This window comes from Oreochromis niloticus, linkage group LG15, assembly GCF_001858045.2.
Source record: "Oreochromis niloticus isolate F11D_XX linkage group LG15, O_niloticus_UMD_NMBU, whole genome shotgun sequence".
Lineage (NCBI taxonomy): Eukaryota > Metazoa > Chordata > Actinopteri > Cichliformes > Cichlidae > Oreochromis > Oreochromis niloticus.
In genome coordinates, this window is record NC_031980.2 from 2,906,790 (window position 1) to 2,930,414 (window position 23,625).

The following is a 23,625-nucleotide window of genomic DNA, read 5'->3' on the forward strand; positions in this document are numbered from 1 at the left end:
AGAAGGCAGCAAACTGTCAAGGGACACTTGTTACACACCTTTAACACGGACGTCTCCGGGACATTTTCCAGGATGGCAGTTTCCAGCCTACTTCTGAGCCTGGCTGCTCGGGCACTTACGTTTCTCTTCTTTCTGCTCGTCATTGCGTTTCTTGGCTACTGCTTGTACATTAAATACATTCATATGAAGTATGACCACATCCCCGGGCCGCCGAGGGACAGGTAGGAAAAGTCGTCGGCTGAAGCAGTTATGCGGACATTACTTGAGAGTAACTCGCTGTTTCCTCCTCAGTTTTTTCTTTGGACACTCACCAACGATGTTGAAGGCGATGAAAAATGACGGAATTATACACGACAAATTTCTGGAGTGGTAAGTTGAGCGCAAACAATGTTTTTATGCAGAAAAGCTAGCACAATATATAGCCAGTGTTTGGGACTGCTGCCAGCCAATGCTAGCTAGCCTGGCCGTATTGAACTGAATGCAGTTTCCTTTTTTCACAGCATATTTTGCCGCTAATTACCTGTTAATTTCTGCCTATGTAACAAATACATTACAGTACTTACTGTACTCTTTGTAATACCAGCTTTCAGAATCTTGTTATCAATATCATACGCCTTTAAAAGGTTTAATTAAGATGTCACCTGCAGGGCCGAGAAGTATGGACCTGTTTACAGGATAAATGTGCTTCACTACGTTTCACTGTGTACGTACTGTCCAGAGGCCACCAAGGTAAACACTCGTCACCTGACTGTTTTCACATCAGTACACATGTGTCATTAATAAAGGGTCTATTTCTGTGAATCTGTGAATTATTGTGATTAGCAGTACCTGTGTATCTCTGCTGTTTCAGTTTAAAATGACTACAGTGCAATAAACCTGTTGTGTGTGAAAGTGCACCATGAATACTGTTGGCAGAGGTCCCTGCTAATAAACAGTGCCAGCTACTGGCCTTTTTGGGACTTGTTCACATTTAACGCCCTCTTCTTCTTTATCAGACTTTAGTGTCATTTTGTTTCTGGTTTCAGGAAATCCTGATGTCCCCAAAGTACCCCAAACAGAAGTTTGCCTATAAAAGACTCTTCTACCTGTTTGGTCAAAGGTGATGTATCAGATTATCTGATTCGTTTAGTTGTGGCCAGACTTACATTCAGTCATCATAGGCATGAATGTCATGGTAATTTGGGGCTTTTAATTATTTCTTTAAACTGTTCTTTTTCCAGGGTGGAATGATTGTGCAGTTAGTATTTATATAGGATTTTCTTGAATCTGTAAAGGAGGCAAAAATATACATCCACTCATAAATGCTATAATAATTCATGGGGAAGTTTCTACAGTGTATGAGAAAGTTGATTCTGTTCATCTGGACGTAGCGTTTTCAGCTGGAGTGGGAGTGTATGTAGATATTTGAACCTGTGTGAAATTAATTCACACTTGTGAAGCCAGTTGTATCCTGTACAATCTTCCACCCCAGAGAAAGAAACGTTCAAAGAAATCATTAAAACATGACCTTAACATTTATGCCCCTGATGAATATATGTAAACTTCTGACCACAAGTAGTTTGTATTTATGTATCCATACATTACTGTTCAAACTAAATGCAACTCAGCAGTAACTTACCATGCTGTGTAGCTATGCTAGCAGTAATTTAACTATTTAAATAATACAAAGCATGCTTTGTGACAATGTAATGTGTTGAACTCCTGACTTTACAGAGTGAAAATTATTTGTGTTGCAATCATATTTTGCTATTTTTAATTAATTTTCTCAATATCTTTTCAGGTTCTTTGGAAATGGGCTGGTAACAGCACGGGATCATGAGCAGTGGTACAAACAGCGACGCATCATGGACCCCGCGTTCAGCAGCCTGTGAGTTTCGCAGTTATCACAAAAAGACACAACAGTCTGTGTGATTAACCACTTATCCAGGGTTGGAAACATTTTCCTTTTTTCTGTGCAACATTATCCTTTAATGAATTTCTGTGATAGTTTGTTGGGATGTCCTGGATGTGCTGCTTCTCCGTCTAAAGCTATCATTACTTCCAGGTATCTGAGAGGTCTAATGGGAACCTTCAATGAGAGGGCAGAGAAACTGATGGATAAACTTGCAGAGCTTGCTGACAGTAAAACAGAAGCTAATATGCTCCATCTTGTCAACTGTGTCACCCTGGATGTTATTAGTAAGGTATCATAGTCAGTTTTACAGATGCAACATGTTTGTTTGTTTGTTTGTTTTTAATTCTGATGAAGGCACAAGCTTTTATTTTTCTATTTATTTTTATCCAGTTTCTGAGCATGTTGTAAGTGTGAGTGTATGTCCATCCATGTCTTGATATTTCAGGTTGCCTTTGGGGTGGACTTGGACCTCTTGAAGAATAGTTCACCTTTCCCTAAAGCCATTGAGACATGTCTGAAAGGAATGGTTACCTATGTTAGAGACATATTTTTTGAGGTATTACTTCAGTGTTTGTTATTATGTATGTTAATATGTCTGCCAAGAACATTGTTGTCAGAATGCCATGCTAAACCCTTCAGTCTGCCATTCCAGTACAATCCAAAGAACAGAGGATACGTCAATGAGGTGAGGGAAGCGTGCCGCCTGCTCCGTACAACTGGAGCCAAGTGGATCGGTGAGAGAAAGACCGCCATGCAAAACGGTGACGAGGTCCCCAAAGACATCCTGACACAAATCATCAAAACTGCAAGCCAAGGTTGTAGTTCCTAAATTTCACATTTGGTTAGATAAGAGCAATATTTTAGTGTCTTTGTGATGAGACAAAGTAAATAAAACAAAAATGTTAAATATCAATGTATATGTCCATTCTCTTCTCATTTCAGAGGAAAACATGACTGAAGAAGATGAAGAATTCATGCTGGACAATTTTGTGACATTCTTCATTGCAGGTGAGTCTCTGTTGTTTCAGCTTTGATGTGTGAAATGCAGCTGGAAGCTTCTTTGTAGCGTGAGACGAAGCTCACTGTGCTGAAGAGTCCGTTTGATTTTTAGTTTTACACAATATGGTCACTGGTGTCTGTGTGAATTTGTATCCTGCTGCTGTGTGCTGCAGTTTAATGTTAATGGTAGAGCATACTGATATACAGCGAGTGCAGAATTATTAGGCAAATGAGTATTTTGTCCACATCATACTCTTCATGCATGTTGTCTTACTCCAAGCTGTATAGGCTCGAAAGCCTACTACCAATTAAGCATATTAGGTGATGTGCATCTCTGTAATGAGAAGGGGTGTGGTCTAATGACATCAACACCCTATATCAGGTGTGCATAATTATTAGGCAACTTCCTTTCCTTTGGCAAAATGGGTCAAAAGAAGGACTTGACAGGCTCAGAAAAGTCAAAAATAGTGAGATATCTTGCAGAGGGATGCAGCAGTCTTAAAATTGCAAAGCTTCTGAAGCGTGATCATCGAACAATCAAGTGTTTCATTCAAAATAGTCAACAGGGTCGCAAGAAGCGTGTGGAAAAACCAAGGCGCAAAATAACTGCCCATGAACTGAGAAAAGTCAAGCGTGCAGCTGCCAAGATGCCACTTGCCACCAGTTTGGCCATATTTCAGAGCTGCAACATCACTGGAGTGCCCAAAAGCACAAGGTGTGCAATACTCAGAGACATGGCCAAGGTAAGAAAGGCTGAAAGACGACCACCACTGAACAAGACACACAAGCTGAAACGTCAAGACTGGGCCAAGAAATATCTCAAGACTGATTTTTCTAAGGTTTTATGGACTGATGAAATGAGAGTGAGTCTTGATGGGCCAGATGGATGGGCCCATGGCTGGATTGGTAAAGGGCAGAGAGCTCCAGTCCGACTCAGACGCCAGCAAGGTGGAGGTGGAGTACTGGTTTGGGCTGGTATCATCAAAGATGAGCTTGTGGGGCCTTTTCGGGTTGAGGATGGAGTCAAGCTCAACTCCCAGTCCTACTGCCAGTTTCTGGAAGACACCTTCTTCAAGCAGTGGTACAGGAAGAAGTCTGCATCCTTCAAGAAAAACATGATTTTCATGCAGGACAATGCTCCATCACACGCGTCCAAGTACTCCACAGCGTGGCTGGCAAGAAAGGGTATAAAAGAAGAAAAACTAATGACATGGCCTCCTTGTTCACCTGATCTGAACCCCATTGAGAACCTGTGGTCCATCATCAAATGTGAGATTTACAAGGAGGGAAAACAGTACACCTCTCTGAACAGTGTCTGGGAGGCTGTGGTTGCTGCTGCATGCAATGTTGATGGTGAACAGATCAAAACACTGACAGAATCCATGGATGGCAGGCTTTTGAGTGTCCTTGCAAAGAAAGGTGGCTATATTGGTCGCTGATTTGTTTTTGTTTTGTTTTTGAATGTCAGAAATGTATATTTGTGAATGTGGAGATGTTATATTGGTTTCACTGGTAAAAATAAATAATTGAAATGGGTATATATTTGTTTTTTGTTAAGTTGCCTAATAATTATGCACAGTAATAGTCACCTGCACACACAGATATCCCCCTAAAATAGCTAAAACTAAAAACAAACTAAAAACTACTTCCAAAAACATTCAGCTTTGATATTAATGAGTTTTTTGGGTTCATTGAGAACATGGTTGTTGTTGTCAAAAATACAACTTGCCTAATAATTCTGCACTCCCTGTATGCTTATCCAGAGAGGCTGCATAATATCTCCACACACACTGTGTCACACAACTCTATTTCCTGTGTTACTGACTGTTTGTCTCAAATCCCCCCAAAACATTTAGATATATTTATTACTCTGTAAAAGATGCATGACCACATTTCAACACTTTTCAGCATTTCTTCTTTATTTCGATTGTCGTTTACAACTCGGCTGCAGCTTTTTTTTTTTTTTAGCTGTCAGCCACACACACAAACAACAGCTCACCCAGGACCCAGTCCAGACTTAAATGCAGTTGAGACGTTATGAGCTGATGGCACTCAGGTGTGTCCACCTTCCCCGTAGCCGCGCTACAGACCACGCTCCGCCACATACTCTTTTCAAACTTTGTTTGTGACTGGGACGACAACATTTGGAAATAAATAAAATAGCAATCAAGAAAAAGAAACGTATGATCTATTTTCGTTACATCATGCATTATTGACAAACTGGTAACATTTCAGGCCAAGAAACAACAGCCAATCAACTGGCTTTTTGCATCATGGAGCTTGGAAGACATCCTGAAATACTGGAGAAGTAAGAAGTCAAACAGAACATTTTCTATATTTTTGCATGAATATAACCTGAAACATCATCTGATTGAACCTACAAGGTCCTACAAGTAAAGAGGACTTAAACAAACAAAAGTCTGTGAGATCTTCAGAAATCTTCTTGCCGTGACACAGTTGTTGTACAGTCAGCCTGATCCCAGTTCTTACAATCAGTGTGTCCCTCAGATCTGATTGTAAACCCATTGTGTGAAAACAACTTCGTCTAATTTGATCCATCCAAATATCAAACATCAAAAATATTCCCAATCCTGAGATTATTATAAATCTGAAGCCCACAGACATTTATATAGATGTGCATTTTTCTCTATAAAAAAATTATTTTTGTCATCTGTTTAATTGGTTTCTACTTATTTACTCCTACGACCTGTGTTAAACTCTAAAGATGTTTTAGGTAATATTTATGCAGTTCTTATAACTGTATAATATATAGAGTGAATTTTGGTTTTCTAAATTGTATTTTTATTTCTTAGAGCAAAGAAAGAGGTCGATGACGTCATTGGGATGAAACGTGACATAAGCTATGATGACTTAGGAGAGCTGGTCTACCTGTCACAGGTACACGTGGTACACTTATTTGTTTATTTATTTATTTTAATAACTCACCCAAAGTGTGCACCGCTCATTGTAATCTTCCTTCAGGTGCTAAAAGAGACTCTGAGAATTTACGCCACAGCTCCGGGCACGTCTCGTGATGTTGCTGAAGACATGGTGATTGATGGTATCCACATACCCGGGGGATTTAGTGTTATTGTGAGTCATTTCAGTCCAGCTCTAAATGATAAATACATACTGAAGACATCAAATATATGAAGCAAGATATATGGAGTTATGTAGCAAAGGAAAAAAAGATAAATAACTCTAAATATGTTTTACAGATTCCTGAGCGTAGCCACCCTTAACTTTGTTGACAGCGCTGTAAACTCTTGGCCTTCTCTCAGTGAGCTTCATGATGTAGTCATCTGTTAGCTGATTGGTTCCTGCCATAATATCAATTCTAAGTAAAGAAAGAACTACAGCCCTTCATTATTTTAAGAACTGAAGGTCAGGCAGTCCGTAAAATTGCTAAAACTTTGAATGTGTCCCCAAGTGCATTCACAGAAACCATCAAGCACTACGATGAAACAGGCTCACATGAGGACTGCCCCAGGAAAGGAAGACCAAGAGTCTCAATTTAGTATTCTAAATTGAAGGTACACTGAACCAGCATGGCTACCACAGCATCCTGCAGCGACATGCCATCCCATCCAGTTTGTGTTCAGTTGGACCATCATTTATTTTTCAACAGGACAATGACCCCAAACACACCTCTAGGCTTTGTAAGGAGAGTGATGGAGGGCTGCCCCAGATGGCCTGGCCTCAAGTCACCTGACCTAAACCCAATCGAGATGGTTTGGGATGAGATGGACTGCAGAGTGAAGGCAAGAGGGTCAACAAGTGCTCAGCATCTCTGGGAACTCTTCAAGACTGTTGGAAAAACACTTTAGGCAATGACCTCATGAAGCTCATCGAGCGAATGCCAGGAGTGCAAAGGGTGGCTATTTGGAAGAATCTAAAATATAAAACATGTTTTGAGTTCCTTCACACTTTTTTGTTTATTACATAATTCCATATGAGTTCATTCAAAGTTTTAATGCGTTCAGTGAAAATCTACAATGTAAATAGTCATGAAAAAAAGGTAAAACCATCAAATAAGAAGATGTGTATGTATAAACAAAACTGTCACATAGTTGTCAGAAAAACATGTCTTATTTAAGCAAGTACAAATAAATTTATGATTTAAATGTGAAATTAACTATTTTCATATTCAGTTCAGCTCCTATGTGAGCGGGAGAATGGAGAGATTCTTCAAGGATCCACTGAGATTTGATCCCGACAGATTTCACCCAGATGCTCCCAAGTAAGGAACACACTGTTTCACCATGCTGACTTTATTACGTTTCATCTTTGCACACACTTTATTATCTCAGACTAAATCAGTGAAATGGATCACAGTAACTGAGGCTGCCTCTTATCTATTCAACAAGGCCTTATTACTGCTACTACCCCTTTGCCCTCGGTCCTCGCTCGTGTCTGGGACAGAACTTTGCTCAGGTGAGTATGGCTAAATAATGTGAAGACCCGCTCACCTATAAACACACTGACTCATCTCTGTGGGTTCTTTTGCTTTTTTAAAGATGGAGGCTAAAGTGGTGATGGCCAAACTGCTCCAGAGGTTTGACTTCACTCTTGTCCCGGGACAGACCTTTGACATCCTGGATGCTGGCACGCTCAGACCAAAGAGTGGAGTGTTGTGCACTTTGAATCACAGGGATTACAGAAAATAAGGCAACGTCACATAAGTCGTAGTAGAGCATAGAAGAAAAATAGGTTACTCTTTACTAATGTAAAAAAAAAAAAGAAAGTATACTAAAAGCATCAATGTGAATTTGATATAATAAATGTATTTTTTTATTACAATGATGAAAATATACGTGTTTGGTATTTTTTTTTTTTTTTTTTTTTTTTTTTTGATGATCACTGACTTTAATATTCTCTTTACTTTAATGTAGCTCTGTCATTGCTTTTTCATGGCTACCACAGGACTTTTAATGCCTATAACATTATCTTAATAATTCTGGACGTCAAAATTTTAAGTGAAGTTAAAATAAATTGATAATGTGTCTAAATTAGATTTTATTTGTGTTAATGGCATTACTAACAACAACAACAACAAAAACAAACCTTCAAGGTTAAAAGTACATCACACACAACTTTATTTAAAACAGAATCGTATTTGTGTTCAGATTTTTGAGCAATAAATAAATTGTGAATTTCAAGTGAAACAGTATAGAGTGAAAACACGAAAACAAAATGTTTCATTAAAAGGTGTTTTTTGCAGTAATAAAAAAATTTGCTAAAAGTGAATTTACTGATTACTTTTCAAAATCTGTTCTGTAAGTAAGTTGCAAACGGTTCACAAGATTTAATGTCCTTTTACATGGTGAATATCTGAATGTCAACCTGTTTATTTATTGTAAGAAATTGAAACACTCGACCTGTTTAAACATGATTGTAGAGACTGTCTCAGGCCGTACTTGCAAAAAATGTCAACTCCACCTCCATACACCATCCTGTGAGAACTGAAGATGTGCTGATGGAGCTTCAGTGAAAACCATTTTTCTTACTGTGTACAAACTCAACATTGCAAATATCCGTGAGTGTGTGTGTGTGTGTGTGTGAGAGAGAGAGAGAGAAACACATGCAGTCCCTCAATGATTTGACTCAATAAAGTATATAAAAAAAATAAAAAAGTGGGGTGAAACTACATGCACAATAAAAAAATAACACAAATGAATAACATACCAGTTTACATGCAAATAAGATAATATTACTGGATCTAAATCAATATTGTAATTTATTTATCACTCAATTCAGCCGTTCAGAAGTAGTTGTCTTTACGTGACTGTTTTTATTAGACTTATCAGAAGAGAAAACGCCTACAGATACTGTACGTGCTACTGGCAGCACAATGTTGGATTTTGAATGCAACACATTTCAGAATCTGTGAAAAGCATAAAAGCTGAGAAATGTCTCCAAACCTCACATGCACATGTGATGTGATCTGTCCACATCTGTGCATTTAATGTTGTTTATGTGAGAGAGAAAAATGACACTCATATTTTTAATGTTCATATTTGATCAATTAAACCTAAAAATCAATGGTCTGTATATATTCAGGTTTTGATGCAGGCATTTGTAAAACATGTTTACAGGTGTTTAAGTGACTTTCTATTTGTGTGTGGACTGAAAGACACATTTGTGAATATTCACAATGTTGTATACATTTGTAAATGTTTATGCTTTTAGATCAAATCATATAAAGTTACTTTTGAGATTTATCTCTTTCCATGCATAACCAATATAGGCATTATTAAATATCGGAGACAGTTCCTCATGTTCCCCAAACCTGAATCCAACTGAGAACCAATGGGAGCTTCTGCTTTGTTGCATCTAAATAGCACCACAGAGCTCACTGATGGTCTCACTTTTTGGCTGGTAATCACTTTTATGGCCACACATGGAAAACTCCTTTAAAATGCCTGTATCAAAACCTGAACGTTTGGCAGGGTGCCTGGATGAATCAGGACAACATCTGTCAATAATCTCATCAGGCGCTCATAATCTAATGCTGCCAGCAGTAACAAAGCCGCCAGCAGAAAGCAAAACTAGAGAAAAATTAGGAGTAATGAGGAGTGCATTGCAGAGCTCCAGCTGAAAAGCCATTCCACTTTTAGGAGGTTTTCTTGTTGTTGCGTCTCCAGTGAACCTCTTACTTTCATTTGCATCAAAGCAGCTGAAATGGATTCACAATGGTTTCTGCTTCCTAACATGTCGACATCCCAAGTTTAAGTGGGATATTGTGATGATGGAGTGTCGTCTTAACCCCTTAATTACCATTTTACAAGCGCTCTTTATATGACTGTAACTCTGTCATCATTTATTCTAGAGAGAAAATGCGAACGGTTTCGAAAATAAGAGAAGCTGCGCTTTGCGGGGATATTTGGTGTATTACGGTAGCACAAAGCGTTCACACGCTGCTGCTGTCTGAACATAGAAAAGTCAACTCCGCTTAGGTTTTACCATGTGCGCTTCGCACTATCGTAACTGCTCGGCCAGTTGGGCTACTGAGACATTTCAAACAGTTACTGTAAGGCGAGAAGACGAGCTTTAAAAAACGGTCCAATCACAGGTAAGAATTGATGACGCACGGAGCAGAGAGGCGGGTGTGGAGAAGCGGCAACGCCCCCAAAAATTCCTGGAAAACTGTGGGCTCAAGAACTTTTTGTATATATTTAGTATAGTTCATATTTAAAGTTGATGTTGTGTTGCATTATGTTCATGTTTCTACTTAACAATAAATCTGAAAAAACAGTCCGTTTATCTTTATTGTTACTCATTGTCATAACAATACAATATTGTAAAATGACTGCCAGATACTGAAAGCTGAGGTTTTTCCAAAAAACGGGCAAACGCATTCACTTATAGTATGACTTCTGTCCCTTTTACAACCAAAATGCCAAACAATACCAAATAAGTCCAGGCGGCCTGTATGATACTTGGTAAATAAAGGGTTAATGTTCTGAACTACGTACGCTACTTCAGTCTTAAGAGTCACTGATAACAGCCTCGCTGTTTTTATCTGACCGTGGACTTTCTAACTGAAAGGACAACCAGCTTTAACACGGACGTCTCCGGGACATTTTCCAGGATGGCAGTTTCCAGCCTACTTCTGAGCCTGGCTGCTCGGGCACTGACGTTTCTCTTCTTTCTGCTCGTCATTGCGTTTCTTGGCTACTGCTTGTACATTAAATACATTCATATGAAGTATGACCACATCCCGGGCCGCCGAGGGACAGGTAGGAAAAGTCGTCGGCTGAAGCAGTTATGCGGACATTACTTGAGAGTAACTCGCTGTTTCCTCCTCAGTTTTTTCCTTGGACACTCACCAACGATGTTGAAGGCCATGAAAAATGACGGAATTATACACGACAAATTTCTGGAGTGGTAAGTTGAGCGCAAACAATGTTTTTATGCAGAAAAGCTAGCACAATATATAGCCAGTGTTTGGGACTGCTGCCAGCCAATGCTAGCTAGCCTGGCCGTATTGAACTGAATGCAGTTTCCTTTTTTCACAGCATATTTTGCCGCTAATTGCTTGTTAATTTCTGCCTATGTAACAAATACATTACAGTACTTACTGTACTCTTTGTAATACCAGCTTTCAGAATCTTGTTATTAATATCATACGCCTTTAAAAGGTTTAATTAAGATGTCACCTGCAGGGCCGAGAAGTATGGACCTGTTTACAGGTTAAATGTGCTTCACTACGTTTCACTGTGTACGTACTGTCCAGAGGCCACCAAGGTAAACACTCGTCACCTGACTGTTTTCACATCAGTACACATGTGTCATTAATAAAGGGTCTATTTCTGTGAATCTGTGAATTATTGTGATTAGCAGTACCTGTGTATCTCTGCTGTTTCAGTTTAAAATGACTACAGTGCAATAAACCTGTTGTGTGTGAAAGTGCACCATGAATACTGTTGGCAGAGGTCCCTGCTAATAAACAGTGCCAGCTACTGGCCTTTTGGGACTTGTTCACATTTAACGCCCTCTTCTTCTTTATCAGACTTTAGTGTCATTTTGTTTCTGGTTTCAGGAAATCCTGATGTCCCCAAAGTACCCCAAGGATAAGTTTGCCTATAAAAGACTCTTCTACCTGTTTGGTCAAAGGTGATGTATCACTTCATTGTAGTTATGTCCATACTTTATTACTCATAATGAATAAAACTCGACAGTATTACCATGTTGTGAAACTCTCCTTGCTTCACATCTTAGTGCAGGTTGTTTAATTCAACCTGCATTGATGCCTATGATTACATTCAGTCATCATAGGCATCAATGTCATGGTAATTTTGGGCTTTTAATTATTTCTTTAAACTGTTCTTTTTCCAAGGTGGAATGATTGTGCAGTTAGTATTTATATAGGATTTTCTTGAATCTGTAAAGGAGGCAAAAATATACATCCACTCATAAATACTATAATAATTGGTGGGGAAGTTTCTACAGTGTATGAGAAAGTTGATTCTGTTCATCTGGACGTAGCGTTTTCAGCTGGAGTGGGAGTGTATGTAGATATTTGAACCTGTGTGAAATTAATTCACACTTGTGAAGCCAGTTGTATCCTGTACAATCTTCCACCCCAGAGAAAGAAACGTTCAAAGAAATCATTAAAACATGACCTTAACATTTATGCCCCTGATGAATATATGTAAACTTCTGACCACAAGTAGTTTGTATTTATGTATCCATACATTACTGTTCAAACTAAATGCAACTCAGCAGTAACTTAGCATGCTGTGTAGCTATGCTAGCAGTAATTTAACTATTTAAATAATACAAAGCATGCTTTGTGACAATGTAATGTGTTGAACTCCTGACTTTACAGAGTGAAAATTATTTGTGTTGCAATCATATTTTGCTATTTTTAAGTCATTCTCTCAATATTTTTTCAGGTTCTTTGGAAATGGGCTGATAACAGCACGGGATCATGAGCAGTGGTACAAACAGCGACGCATCATGGACCCTGCGTTCAGCAGCCTGTGAGTTATGGAATTATAGCAACGTGCCAGAATAAAGTGTCTGCTGAGCTACCTGTTTATATCCAGTGTTTACAGTCATACTGGCTATAAATCAGTATTGTTGATGATCCTTTAATTGGTGTTCCTGTGTCTCAAACTTTTGTTTTTTCCAGGTATCTGAGAGGTCTAATGGGAACCTTCAATGAGAGGGCAGAGAAACTGATGGATAAACTTGCAGAGCTTGCTGACAGTAAAACAGAAGCTAATATGCTTCATCTTGTCAACTGTGTCACTCTGGATGTTATTAGTAAGGTATCATAGTCAGTTTTACAGATGCAACATGTTTGTTTGTTTGTTTTTAATTCTGATGAAGGCACAAGCTTTTATTTTTCTATTTATTTTTATCCAGTTTCTGAGCATGTTGTAAGTGTGAGTGTATGTCCATCCATGTCTTGATATTTCAGGTTGCCTTTGGGGTGGACTTGGACCTCTTGAAGAATAGTTCACCTTTCCCTAAAGCCATTGAGACATGTCTGAAAGGAATGGTTACCTATGTTAGAGACATATTTTTTGAGGTATTACTTCAGTGTTTGTTATTATGTATGTTAATATGTCTGCCAAGAACATTGTTGTCAGAATGCCATGCTAAACCTTTCAGTCTGCCATTCCAGTACAATCCAAAGAACAGAGGATACGTCAATGAGGTGAGGGAAGCGTGCCGCCTGCTCCGTACAACTGGAGCCAAGTGGATCGGTGAGAGAAAGACCGCCATGCAAAACGGTGACGAGGTCCCCAAAGACATCCTGACACAAATCATCAAAACTGCAAGCCAAGGTTGTAGTTCCTAAATTTCACATTTGGTTAGATAAGAGCAATATTTTAGTGTCTTTGTGATGAGACGAAATGAATAAAACAAAAATGTGACCCACAGTTTTTGATGCCTTCTCAGCACAGCCCTCACACATTTAGCCTCCAAGAACACCAGGTTCGCAGTGTGTTTAGAAGAGTAAATCAGAGGAAAGCTGCTGGCCCTGACAGAATAACTGGTAGAGTGCTCAAAGCCTGCGCTGTCTAGTTGGCTCCTGTGTTCACCAGACTATTCAACCTCTCCCTGTCACATGCCACTGTCCCTCACTGCCTGAAATCAGCAACAATAGTCCCAGTCCCCAGTTCCACCACCATCAGTAGCCTCAGCGACTATAGACCCTTCACACTGACTCCAGTGGTTGCAAAGTACTTTGAGACGCTGGTCCTAAAGCACATAAAGGACTGCCTCTCACCCAGGTTCGACCCCCATCAGTTTGCCTATAAAGCAAACAAGTCCACCAATGATGCAATTTCCACCACCCTCCACTCCGCTCTGCATCACCTGCAGAGTCCCGGGACATCAGTAAGGATGCTCTTCATTGACTTCAGCTCAGCCTTCAATACCATCATCCCAGACAATCTTATAGCCAAGCTGGTAAACTTGGACAGGTAAACAGGCTGCGGACTGACCTACTAGTGTCTTTCTACCGAGCCATAATCGAGAGTGTGCTGGTGCACACCATCCCTGGGTGGTACGCTGGTTGCATAAGAGCTGACAAAAAGAGACTACAGAGGGTCATCAGAAGGTGATCGGCTGTCTACTCTCCTCCCTGGACTTAATTGCCAGCTCAAGATGTCTCTCCAGAGCCAGAGCAAATATAAAAGACCACCTCCACCCTAACCTCTTCAACAACCTGCCCTCTGGAAAAAGGTTCAGATCCATCATGTGCAAAACCAATAGACTAAAAAAACAGCTTCTTTCTGTGGGCTGTCAGATCGCTTAATGGAAACTAAGAGTGTGAACAGACTTCTCCCATACAACCACTCTGACGCTGCTATTGATCAACTATGTTGCTGCCATCCCATGTGCAATATCTCAGTCTTTCCTTCTTCTGTGTAGTATTTTTGGCCCATGTGCAATATTTTGGTCTCAGTGGAATTACCATCCCCACCCCAAATGACCATAGCCCTTCCACCCTTATATTTATTTATTTATTAATTAATTAAGTTATTTATTTATTATATTGTATTATATAACTGCCCTTGAATATAGCCCCACAATGTTTCTGTTTCAATGTTTCTACACATACACCATGTATATAGTTTACTCACATGTATGTATACATATATATTGCCTTTAATTTTTCTTCATTGTATATTGTTTTCTTTACTTTTGCACCTTTGTGGTCCAGCTACCCAGATTCGCTGTGCAAGAAACCGCACAATGACAAAAAAAGCTCTAAGTCTAAATATGGTGCATGTGGTCTGTAAGTAATGGTGGAAACCAGGAGAAGTTAAATATCAATGTATATGTCCATTCTCTTCTCATTTCAGAGGAAAACATGACTGAAGAAGATGAAGAATTCATGCTGGACAATTTTGTGACATTCTTCATTGCAGGTGAGTCTCTGTTGTTTCAGCTTTGATGTGTGAAATGCAGCTGGAAGCTTCTTTGTAGCGTGAGACGAAGCTCACTGTGCTGAAGAGTCCGTTTGATTTTCAGTTTTACACAATATGGTCACTGGTGTCTGTGTGAATTTGTATCCTGCTGCTGTGTGCTGCAGTTTAATGTTAATGGTAGAGCATACTGATATATGCTTATCCAGAGAGGCTGCATAATATCTCCACACACACTGTGTCACACAACTCTAGTTCCTGTGTCACTGACTGTTTGTCTCAAATGTAAAAAAAAATACATTTTTATTACTCTTTTCAAACTTTGTTTGTGACCAGGACGATAACATTTGTAAATAAATAAAATAGCAACAAAGAAAAAGAAACATATGATCTATTTTTGTTACAAAATGATATTATTGACTTTAAGTTAACTGGGCTTTTTAAGACTCACACTTGTGATGTAGAAATTAGGAATACAACCTCTTGAGTGAGAGTTGCATGGCTGTTTCCTTTTGAAGTAATATTCTGACGCATTATTGACAAACTGGTAACATTTCAGGCCAAGAAACAACAGCCAATCAACTGGCTTTTTGCATCATGGAGCTTGGAAGACATCCTGAAATACTGGAGAAGTAAGAAGTCAAACAGAACATTTTCTATATTTTTGCATGAATATAACCTGAAACATAATCTGATTGAACCTACAAGGTCCTAAAAATAAAGAGGACTTAAACAAACAAAAGTCTGTGAGATCTTCAGAAATCTTCTTGCCGTGACACAGTTGTTGTACAGTCAGCCTGATCCCAGTTCTTAAAATCAGTGTGTCCCTCAGATCTGATTGTCAACCCGTTGTGTGAAAGTAACTTCTTCTAATTTGATCCATCCAAATATCAAACATCAAAAATTTTTGGTTTTCTAAATTGTATTTTTATTTCTTAGAGTGAAGAAAGAGGTCGATGATGTCATTGGGATGAAATGTGACATAAGCTATGACGACTTAGGAGAGCTGGTCTACCTGTCACAGGTACATTTATTTCTTTATTTATTTTAATAACTTTTTTGTGCATTTGTGTCCGCCAGTGTCTAAGTGATTATTAAGGTTGCTTAGTTTTGTCAATAAAAAATTAGTACCGGTGCGCTGAAACTCACACATCAGTGTCATGTCAAAATCTTTTCCTTATGGGGGTAAAAGGACACATTTTTATGTTCCTGCATGCGGTGGTGGTTTTTGATATGAGCGACATGGGCAGTTGTCCAGGGCAGCATTGTGGTGGTGGTGGCATCATGGCATCGACAAAAAAGTTGCTCGCACCCACACTGCCCCGACATCATGCCAGCGCATTTTGGGGATTGCATGGGCACCGATCAGTTTTCTATTGCCCATTTGCTGCTTGCCACACAGGAAGGAGAGGGGCAGGGCAGCAGAGGGTTCTCAAACCAAACAAACCAACAAACTAGGGCTGTATCCTGAAACAAGATAACATGCATTAGTAGGGATTGGGAAAACTTCTGTTTACCTTTGTTAGCCACCTGGCTATGATACTAAACAGTAGACACTGATGTGGCTTATTGAATTTTTTGTACTGTGTTCAGTATAATATTAATTAGCCATTAATTGGACGAGGTGTATTGTTGATCTGTCTGCTATTCTCAATGTATGATGAATTATAATGGCTGTTTGTTAGCCATTTGCATACTCTCACTCTCTTTATATAAAATATTTATCTGGTTAATTTCAGTGTGGTTTCGACAACAGTTTTCACAATAACAAGTATTAATGTACAATCCTTAATATGTTTTGTGTGTGTGCGTGTGTGTATGTCGGGGGCGGGGTTACCCTCTCATTGTAATCGTCCTTCAGGTGCTAAAAGAGACTCTGAGAATTTACCCCACAGCTGTGGGCACGTCTCGTGATGTTGCTGAAGACATGGTCATTGATGGTATCCACATACCTGGAGGATTTAGTGTTTTTGTGAGTTATTTTTCTTCTTAACATGTTTGTAGCTCTAAAAGAGAAATCGAGTTTCAGGTTTATATGTATAAAAGAAATTGGCACCAAAAATATTAACAAAACAGGTCAACTGTTATTGTACTATTTCAAACAATTGCAAACAAATACATTTATGATTAAAATGTGAAATTAAATCTTTTCATATTTAGTTCAACTCCTATGTGAGCGGGAGAATGGAGAGATTCTTCAAGGATCCACTGAGATTTGATCCCGACAGATTTCACCCAGATGCTCCCAAGTAAGGAACACACTGTTTCACCATGCTGACTTTATTACGTTTCATCTTTGCACACACTTTATTATCTCAGACTAAATGAGTGAAATGGTTCACAGTAACTGAGGCTGCCTCTTATCTGTTCAACAAGGCCTTATTACTGCTACTACCCCTTTGCCCTCGGTCCTCGCTCGTGTCTGGGACAGAACTTTGCTCAGGTAAGGATGACAGCATAAGTCAACATGATGACCCGCTCACCTATAAACACACTGACTCATCTCTGTGGGTTCTTTTGTTTTTTTAAAGATGGAGGCTAAAGTGGTGATGGCCAAACTGCTCCAGAGGTTTGACTTCACTCTTGTCCCGGGACAGACCTTTGACATCCTGGATGCTGGCACTCTCAGACCTAAGAGTGGAGTGTTGTGCAGTTTGAGTCACAGGGATTACAGAAAATAAATGATCTTAAAGTACTTTACATAAAAAGTGGTCTATTTTTGGTCCCTGAGATATATTAATATAAGCAGAAAGAAGAAGTACAGTTTCAACAGTATGTCTCAGTTTTTCTACATGATTAAGAAATGCTTCTTTAGTAACTGAGATCAGCACAACTCTTTGAGTCTAAATTGTAGAAATAAATGTGTAAAAAGATCATTGTCAAGAACAGAATGGATTTTCTCTTCTTTTTTAAATTTTGTTTTACTGAGGACTTGTTGTTTTTGTTGTTGTTTTTTTGTTGCTGTTTTTATTTTTACAATAACAAAAAACCCTAAAATTTCTATAGTAGATGGTGAAAAATAGGAACTTTTCTGTCATTAAATTGTTTATTTACGACTGAATTTCATTGCTGTAATATTAATGGCCATGGGCCAATTTGGCCCCCGGCCTCATGTTTGACACCTCTGTTTTAAAGGGTAAAACTGATTGATTTGATTTATATTCCCGTCTAAAACTTGTGATTTAAAAAAATTGAATTTAAAGAAAAAATTGTGTCATGTATGAACTACACTGTAAATTCATATGAAATGAATGTAATTATTCTTATGTCTTCATTACAATAATATATATGGTAAAATTATGGGGAGTGCTGGGTATAATACCATTTGCACTTGGCATTTAATCTTGCACAAAATCATCACATAGTTTGATGTAGTGACTTTTTTGTAATAACCAGTGAGCCAAGGAACCTTTTGTGCCTGCATAGCATTCAAGATTTTCTTAAAAATGCTGCATGTTATGGAAATGAAAATAAATTTTGAGATCCCACAGAATTTTTTGTTTAAGTCTGTGTACTTCCAAGATGCTGTGCCATCCTGCTACAAATCACATCACCCCAGTGCCAAAGAAACCCTCAGTCACCTGCTTAAGTGACTATAGCCTTGACATGATGGCACAATTGTTGCGCAAAGTTTGGTATGAATCACATTAAGTAGGTGGAGAATACAACAGTCGTGGGTCTGATCCGGGACAGCGATGTGAGCCAGTGCAGGGAGATAGTGGAGCTTTTCACAAAGTGGATCAGCAACAACAACCTTCTCCTGAATGTGAATAAAACCAAGGAACTGGTGACTGACTTCAGGATGAAACGGCCCTCGTTCAGACTTTTCTACATCAACGACACCGCAGCAGAGAGCATGGAGCACATGAAATTCCTGGGAGTTGATGTGATGCACGGTCTGTCCCTGCACACTACCTCACTTCTCAAGAAAGGCTGAAAAGGTCACATCTGAGTCCAGATGTTCTCACCACCTCCTAAAGAGGCACCGCTGAGAGTTTGCTGACAAGCAGCATATCTCTAGCACGAGAACGAGGACAAGTGGAGTCACCCTGCCATCTATTTAGGGCCTGGCCAAACAACGCTGCAAAAAAACCCTTATCAGGACACCTCACACCCCGACCACAGTCTGTTCTCACTCCTGCTTTCAGGCAGACAGTAACGTAGAGTTGCAGGTCATTGCAGTTCTGTGGAAGCTTCTTTCCAACCACCATCAGACTGTTGCACAGCACAGAAACAGCTGCTATTTTGTAGATTATTAGACTACAAATCTGTCAAGAAAGAATTTTCAGTGCAATCAGCTCATCGGCTCTCTTGTGCAATAATTGAATCATTTTTATTTGTGTTTTCAAATATGCAGCACTGTTTTGATATTTTACATTTATTTATGTATCACACTTGCCTCTTTTTAAACTTTGTAATGAGGTTTTTTGTGTTTTTATGTGAGCTCATGCAACATATTTTCCTTCTGCATTGGTTTCCTGAGGTTGTGCTGAATGACAGTAAAATGAGTTTTGAACCCTGAATCCCTCTGAGTCAGTCTTGAAACCTCTGAAATAACCAGCGTGATGGAGAACTGCTACTTTTGTTTTCTTTTAGCTTGGCCTGAACTATAAACTATAAACAAGTACTTTGATGGTGGGTTTCTAAGCAAAGGCTGAGGGAATGGAGCGAAGGAATGAGAGAAATGAAGAGGACCAGGGATGTAAATAAAATGAAAACTGTGTAAATGCTATAATTTTCTACTTTTTAAGGCAGGTATGTATGCACTTTTCTTAAACTGATATATTCCTTTTAACAGGATGAGCTAGATGACGTCACACAGGTTTAGAACACGTTCCATCAGGCCATGGAAAAACACTAATATCTACAGTTGTCGGCCCAGTGGGAAGCACACATTGTGAGAATGGCTCATTTCAAATGCATTTACTACTGTGTTGCAGGAGCATGCCCTAGTGTAGTGATGAGGACCCTAAAACTAGAGAAAAGTCAGTCAGGAAAGATAAAGAGAGAGCAATGGACTGTTTCCTTAACCCATTGTGGGGGTTGTCTTTTTGTTGCGTCTCCAGTGCACCTGTTCCCACTTTTATTTATTCCATAGCAGGTGACATGGAGACGCAATCAGAGGTGCAGTACTATTTGTTTGAGCACCAGAGCACAGCTATTGTTGGAGCTGAGAAGAAGAAGAAGTAATTTGACAGCTTTGATCATTTGGTGTGTCTCTGTACACTGTCCTGCTTGAAGTGTGCTTTAGCAAGGAATTAATTAGAGTACATGTATCCTACTTCCTCATTTGGAGAAAAAAAAAGTGGTTTCCATTTTCTGAATGGACAGACTGATCTATATCCCTGAAATTTACCTGACCTTGTGCCACAGTGCAATGATCAAGTGTTGCATTAACTGTTAGTCTTGGAGTGCTTGAGGAACAGCTCATTTGTGTACACAGCAGTGGGTGGATATGCATGTTTGATTTGGCACAGATTTTTTGTCGGATGCCCTTCTTGACACAACCTTCCCATTAAGAGTACATCAGCTTGTGATCCCCTGAGGCCCCTTTGTGTCGCCTTTCGGTCTTAAAAGAGGGACCTTTCGCGGCGTTATCCGCAGCGGACTTCCTAACAGAAAGGACAACCATCAGGATGGCAGTTTTCAGCACACTTCTAACTTTGGCAGCCCAGGCTCTTACATTTCTCTTCTTTCTGCTTATCGTTGCGTTTCTTGCATACTGCTTGTACGTTAAACACATTCATATGAAATATGACCACATACCCGGTCCACCGAGGGACAGGTGGGTAAAGTCATTGGGTGAAACACTTGTGCTGACATTATGTGAGACCGATTTTGTTAATTTAAAACCCTTCTCCCCAGTTTTCTCCTCGGACAATCGCCGACGTTTTCAAGGATATTAAAAAATGGCGGAAATGTGCACGAAAAATTCCTGGAGTGGTAAGTTAAGTCAAAACTGGGTTTTTGTGCAGTTGAAAATGGCACGTGAGTGTCAGTAATGATGTTTAAACGTATCATTTAAATGACAGCATGTCGTTTACAGGGCAGAGGAGTATGGGCCTGTGTGCAGGATAAATGCTCTTCATTATGTTCTAGTGTCTGTGTCGTGTCCAGAGGCAACAAAGGTAAACGGCTACAACAGCATTCCCCAAAAATAGTATGAAAGTGCGCTCGTGGACGCGTTTGGTACAAATCCCGCAGTTAACCTCAGAGTGTGAAATAGTGAAGTTTGTTTTGTATCAATAAGCATAACTCTTGATAAAATTCGCATTAAGTCAACTTTCTGTTCAATGTTTTTCTGTCGTTTTGCTTCTGGCTTCAGGTAATATTGATGTCCTCAAAGTACTCCAAGGATACATTTTCTTACAAGAGACTTGCCAACCTGTTTGGTCAAAGGTCAGTCTGCTTCAGTCGCTTTTAATTTTTATAAGGATACACTAATTCAAGGGGAGAGTTAGCAAGAAAGACCTGGGTTTAAATCCACCATCTGGCCCGGCCTTTCTGCGTGGGCATGTTCTCCATGTGTCTGCTTGGGTTCTCTCTGAGCAGAGGTTAGATTAACAGGATGGTGACCTGTCCAGGGTAAAAACACCCTAACCCCCCCACACTTTTTTGAGTTTGGTTGGTATCAGTCAAATAAGGCTGATATCAGCAGATACCAGTGTGTGTGACTTGCATTCATTTACCAATATTTAGTGGTAGACGTGAGCTTTGTGATACTGTGGTTTGTTCAATTCCTTTTACTAATATTAAGACGGGTATAATACTATCCTGTAATGTTAGTTTAACAAAGTAAAAATCAACTGACTTACAATGCCAAACTGTTTAAACCCTTATTTTTTTCAAATTTGTGAAAAAGTATGATCTCAACTGTCTTCTTTGAAGGCTCTTAGGCAATGGGCTGGTAACGGCACAGGATCATGAGCAGTGGTACAAACAGCGCCGGATCATAGACCCCGCGTTCAGCAGCCTGTAAGTTTCACAGTTGTTACAAAAAGACACAACAGTCTCCTTGATTAACCACTTGTCCAGGGTTGGAAACATTTTCCTTTTTTCTGTGCAACATTATCCTTTAATGAATTTCTGTGATAGTTTGTTGGGATGTCCTGGATGTGCTGCTTCTCCGTCTAAAGCTATCATTACTTCCAGGTATCTGAGAGGTCTAATGGGAACCTTCAATGAGAGGGCAGAGAAACTGATGGATAAACTTGCAGAGCTTGCTGACAGTAAAACGGAAGCTAATATGCTTCATCTTGTCAACTGTGTCACCCTGGATGTTATTGCTAAGGTTTTATATTACAGTCAGTTTTACAGCTTCTGAAGGGTGTGCGTGCATATTTGTGTATACTTTTTCTTTCTTGATAAATTTCAGGTTGCCTTTGGGGTGGACTTGGACCTGCTGAGGAATACTTCACCTCTCCCTAAAGCCATTGAGACATGTCTGAAAGGAATGGTTACCTATGTTAGAGACATATTTTTTGAGGTATTCGAGATTTAGATTCTTTTTTGTTTAGTATGTTTGACAAAAGCCTTGTTAACAGTGTGACATGTTAAATTCTTCAATCTGCAATTCCAGTTCAATCCAAAGAACAGATCGTATATTAATGAGGTGAGGGAAGCGTGCCGCCTGCTGCGTACAACTGGAGCTCAGTGGATCCACGAGAGGAAGATCGCCATTGAAAACGGTGACGAGGTTCCCAGGGACATCCTGACACAAATCCTCAAAACTGCCAATCAAGGTTGTAGTCCCTAAATTTGATTTGACTGGATAAGAGCAATAATAAAGAATCTTTTTGTCAGGATAGAACAGATCTTAAACCACTATCAATATTACACAGAGTAAAGAAATACAATGAAGATCAATGAAAAGACATCACATTCTCAGTGTGTGGGACGGCGCCATGCTGCGTGGCAGCCTGCTGCAGTAGCTCTTGTGTGTTTTGTTGTTTGTTTGCTTAATCCCTTACTCAGTTATTCTTAATTCTTAGTAAGTTTACTACTTTGTTATTTTTATACAGCTTTTTTTTCTTGCTCGCGGTAAAATAAAAGGATAATTGAATAATATAACATTGGTCACGCACATCAACATGTAAAGATGTAAGAAATAAATATGTAAAGTCCAGATTAATCCACTCCATAATGCAGCCTGTGCACTTAAAATGTAAGATGGGAAAATATTGTTTTACAGTGAAATTAAAATGAAATTGTGCGCTACTTTGTTACTGTACTTAAAATCACTTGCAGTATGATTTGTCTCCATTCCTGTACTTACTACTGAAATTTACTTACAAGATAATTATTTCTTAACCTGGTCAAATGAACATGAAGAATAATATTTTTTTTTTTTCCAGCTGCTGGACCAAAGGAATCTCTAAAATATTCAATAAATTAAATGTTTATCATCCTACCATCGTATTAGCCATGGAGGTTTGTGTTTATCGGTTTATGAATGGAGGCAGAATATAAATACATGACTGATCATTTTTAAATGCGGTGCTTGTAAGTACAGGACATAGACAAAGAAATCAAATATTAATTAACATGTCAATGTTCTTATTTCAGAGAAAAGCATGACTGAGGAAGATGAACAGTTTATGTTGGACAATTTAGTGACATTCTTCATTGCTGGTGAGTTTCTGCTATTTCAGCTTTAATGTTTACAATGCTGTGACAGACCCGTCCCTCCTCCAGTGACAGGCTCCTGCAGCTCGCATAGTTACGTCATGGTCACAAGCTTTAGTGTGAATTTTTATATAACTGTATTTATTGGCAAGTTTTGATCTAGTTATTCACAACATGCATATAGTACACACGAACATAAATTACTGACTAAATGAGCTG

The 23,625-nt window shown here is 39.2% G+C and overlaps 3 protein-coding genes and 1 pseudogene across 4 annotated transcripts in view; all 4 read left to right on the top strand.

The window, feature by feature from the left end:
- On the top strand, window positions 1–18,274 carry LOC112841728 (cholesterol 24-hydroxylase-like; annotated as a pseudogene).
- On the top strand, window positions 50–18,274 carry LOC102076821 (cholesterol 24-hydroxylase). Of its 2 annotated transcripts, XM_019353511.2 has the most exons (16): window positions 50–221; window positions 292–369; window positions 648–729; window positions 1,026–1,099; window positions 1,781–1,867; window positions 2,045–2,183; window positions 2,340–2,450; window positions 2,547–2,709; window positions 2,837–2,902; window positions 5,129–5,201; window positions 5,707–5,791; window positions 5,876–5,986; window positions 7,045–7,133; window positions 7,261–7,327; window positions 7,411–7,552; window positions 17,456–18,274. In XM_019353511.2, the coding sequence occupies exons 1-16, from the start codon at window positions 73–75 to the stop codon at window positions 17,464–17,466; spliced, it is 1,527 nt and encodes a 508-aa protein (XP_019209056.1). In that variant the 5' UTR covers window positions 50–72; the 3' UTR covers window positions 17,467–18,274. The 2 variants fall into 2 exon arrangements, with proteins under 2 accessions (XP_019209056.1, XP_019209059.1); XM_019353514.2 differs by lacking the exon at window positions 17,456–18,274 and having other exon boundaries at window positions 7,411–8,140.
- LOC100692681 (cholesterol 24-hydroxylase) overlaps window positions 10,385–23,625 on the top strand; it is a 25,111-nt gene continuing 11,870 nt past the window's right edge. Inside the window, exon 1 of the mRNA XM_019353516.2 lies at window positions 10,385–10,483. The gene's annotated coding sequence lies outside the window, so the exon portion shown is untranslated. The remainder of the gene's footprint in view (window positions 10,484–23,625) is intronic.
- Window positions 19,894–23,625, top strand: part of LOC100703511 (cholesterol 24-hydroxylase) — a 7,335-nt gene continuing 3,603 nt past the window's right edge. Inside the window, 9 exon segments of the mRNA XM_019353520.2 lie at window positions 19,894–20,566; window positions 20,647–20,724; window positions 20,828–20,909; window positions 21,107–21,180; window positions 21,670–21,756; window positions 21,934–22,072; window positions 22,157–22,267; window positions 22,361–22,523; window positions 23,347–23,412. Coding sequence (XP_019209065.2) covers window positions 20,418–20,566; window positions 20,647–20,724; window positions 20,828–20,909; window positions 21,107–21,180; window positions 21,670–21,756; window positions 21,934–22,072; window positions 22,157–22,267; window positions 22,361–22,523; window positions 23,347–23,412 — 949 coding nt within the window. The 5' untranslated portion in view covers window positions 19,894–20,417.

Excerpts from the sequence above, each read along its gene's own strand:
- LOC102076821 (XM_019353511.2), top strand. The coding sequence starts at position 73 with ATGGCAGTTTCCAGCCTACTTCTGAGCCTGGCTGCTCGGGCACTTACG. Across the intron at positions 5,202-5,706 it reads CATCCTGAAATACTGGAGAA|AGCAAAGAAAGAGGTCGATG; the intron begins GTAAGAAGTCAA and ends TTTATTTCTTAG. Across the intron at positions 5,987-7,044 it reads CCGGGGGATTTAGTGTTATT|TTCAGCTCCTATGTGAGCGG; the intron begins GTGAGTCATTTC and ends TTTCATATTCAG.